The sequence below is a fragment of the Mandrillus leucophaeus genome, unplaced genomic scaffold (assembly GCF_000951045.1).
Source record: "Mandrillus leucophaeus isolate KB7577 unplaced genomic scaffold, Mleu.le_1.0 Scaffold14, whole genome shotgun sequence".
In the NCBI taxonomy this organism is placed as follows: domain Eukaryota; kingdom Metazoa; phylum Chordata; class Mammalia; order Primates; family Cercopithecidae; genus Mandrillus; species Mandrillus leucophaeus.
In genome coordinates this window covers 2,314,674-2,316,662 of record NW_012101365.1, presented here as the reverse complement: position 1 = coordinate 2,316,662, position 1,989 = coordinate 2,314,674, and the positions used below count along the sequence as shown (strand labels likewise).

General features: G+C 35.8%; 1 protein-coding gene across 1 annotated transcript in view; it reads right to left on the bottom strand.

Moving 5' to 3' along the window:
- ZYG11B (zyg-11 family member B, cell cycle regulator) overlaps nucleotides 1–1,989 on the bottom strand; it is a 76,277-nt gene that overhangs the window by 29,901 nt on the left and 44,387 nt on the right. The window contains exons 8-9 of the mRNA XM_011973774.1: nucleotides 260–421; nucleotides 101–148 (exon numbers count right to left, since the gene is read on the bottom strand). Coding sequence (XP_011829164.1) covers nucleotides 101–148; nucleotides 260–421 — 210 coding nt within the window. The remainder of the gene's footprint in view (nucleotides 1–100; nucleotides 149–259; nucleotides 422–1,989) is intronic.

The window sequence follows — 1,989 nt, the reverse complement described above, 5'->3', positions numbered from 1 at the left end:
GGCTATGATACTGCCACTGCAGAGCTGCAACTTTCAATGTGTTACTTCAGACAGAAAATAAATACAGCTTGGAACTTAGCAGGAAGTGCGTATATCTTACCAAAAGTCCTAGAACTTTCTGCTGAATGGATGACTCAGTTGGGAAAGACTGTAAAAAGAAAGAGAAACTTATAATTACCTAAAGAACCAAATATAAAATAAATGCTAAAGTAAATAAATTAATAAATATCAAAACTGTAAGCTAAATTCCCATCCTAACCTCTAGAACCCTCATGAAGAGCTCTAACCCTTGGTTTTCAATAAAGTGTCTACAAGTGGTCGGGGATTCATCTGTGAGGTTCCAAAGTGCGCTCAAAGTAAATTTCAACGTAGTGTCCACTGAATTTTGATTGGTTTTCTGCTTCACTATTTGAAGAAGTTGCTGAAAAAAAAAAAAAAAACAGAATTAAGTTTTCATTTTTGGACTATTACAATTTGTGGTTATTAATAACCACAAGTCCATGAGGATTAGTTTCATGGCTTAAAGCATTTCCTATAAAGGTACTTATAACAAACAGCCCCTTAGACTGAACTTTTCTTCAAGAAAAAAGTATAAGATTTTCATAAATACTTCTACATTATTCTGGTCATACCTACAATGTAATCACCCATAAATAACACTTACAGGCAAAATGATTAAAACTTGGATCAACTATCTTACTCATTCAGTCACAGCATATACTTATTTTAGATTCTAGAATTAAAAAGGCAAAGGAAGAGAAGGGCAAATGAAGCTAACACTTACGAAGGATTAGCAAATTATATTCTATATTGTAGTACTGTTATTCCCATTTTCTAGGAAAGTTGAGTCTGAGAAATATTAACTAATTTGTTCACAGTCAATTTAGTCAGAGAAAGTAAGAATAGGGAGACCTAAACTATTCAACTCTAAGTTTTCCTTAAGAAGCAAAAGAAAGGAAAAACTACATACAATGAAAAGAGAATTAAAGTCTATATTGACTATAAATAAGGTAACAGCCCCTCCCTCCTCAGCCTTCCCTGACAGCAGATGCTGCAGTGCCTGTCTTGCTTTTTATTTTTCCCCCCTTCCCCTTCCCTTTTTATTTCCTTTTCCCCTTCCTCCCTTTCAAAAAACAAGATAATAGCTTTGAAATTCCAAGTGTAAATTAGATCTATCACAGCTTTACCCTAAAAAATTTATGTTTGAAAAGTAAATGGTTTTAAAACTACATAAGGCATCCATAATTCAATTTTTAGATTATACTTTTGGAGGTAAAAAAGGAAGCTCTGCTAAAACAGATATAAGAAAACATTAATGAACATAATACTAGAGGCTATACACAATTCAGAAAAAAAATCTGAAGAAACACAAACACGTAGGTACAGTTAGGTAAGTTAATAGCATAGTAGCTAAGAGTGTGGCACTAGAAGAAATCTATCTGAGCTTAAATCTCTGCATCTGACTAACTGCACAACTTCATTTACCAGTTTAATTCTTTGTTTCCTCATCTGTAGATTGCAGGTGGTAATTAAGAGCAGGGGAGAAAAATCTGGTTATAATAATCATCACTATTATTACTGATTCCTTTTTTTGTTGTTTGTTTTGGGACAGAGTCTTGCTCTTTTGCCCAGGCTGGAGCGAAGTGGCGCAATCTCAGCTTACTGCAACCTCCGCCCCCTGGGTTCAAGTGATTCTCCTGCCTCAGCCCCCCAAGTAGCTGGGATTATAGGCACATGCCACCACACTGGCTACTTTTTGTATTTTTAGTAGAGATGGGGTTTCACCATGTTGGCCACACTGGTCTCGAACTCCTGATCTCAGGTAATCCACCCACCTCAGCCTCCCAAAGTGCTAGGATTACAGGTATGAGCCACCGTGCCCGGCCTACTAATTCCTTCTTTAAGCTTGATTTCCTCCCAAAGCATGGATACATTTCCTTTAAAATCTTTGAAGATACCAAAATTACTGAGAAACATATATAGCAATAA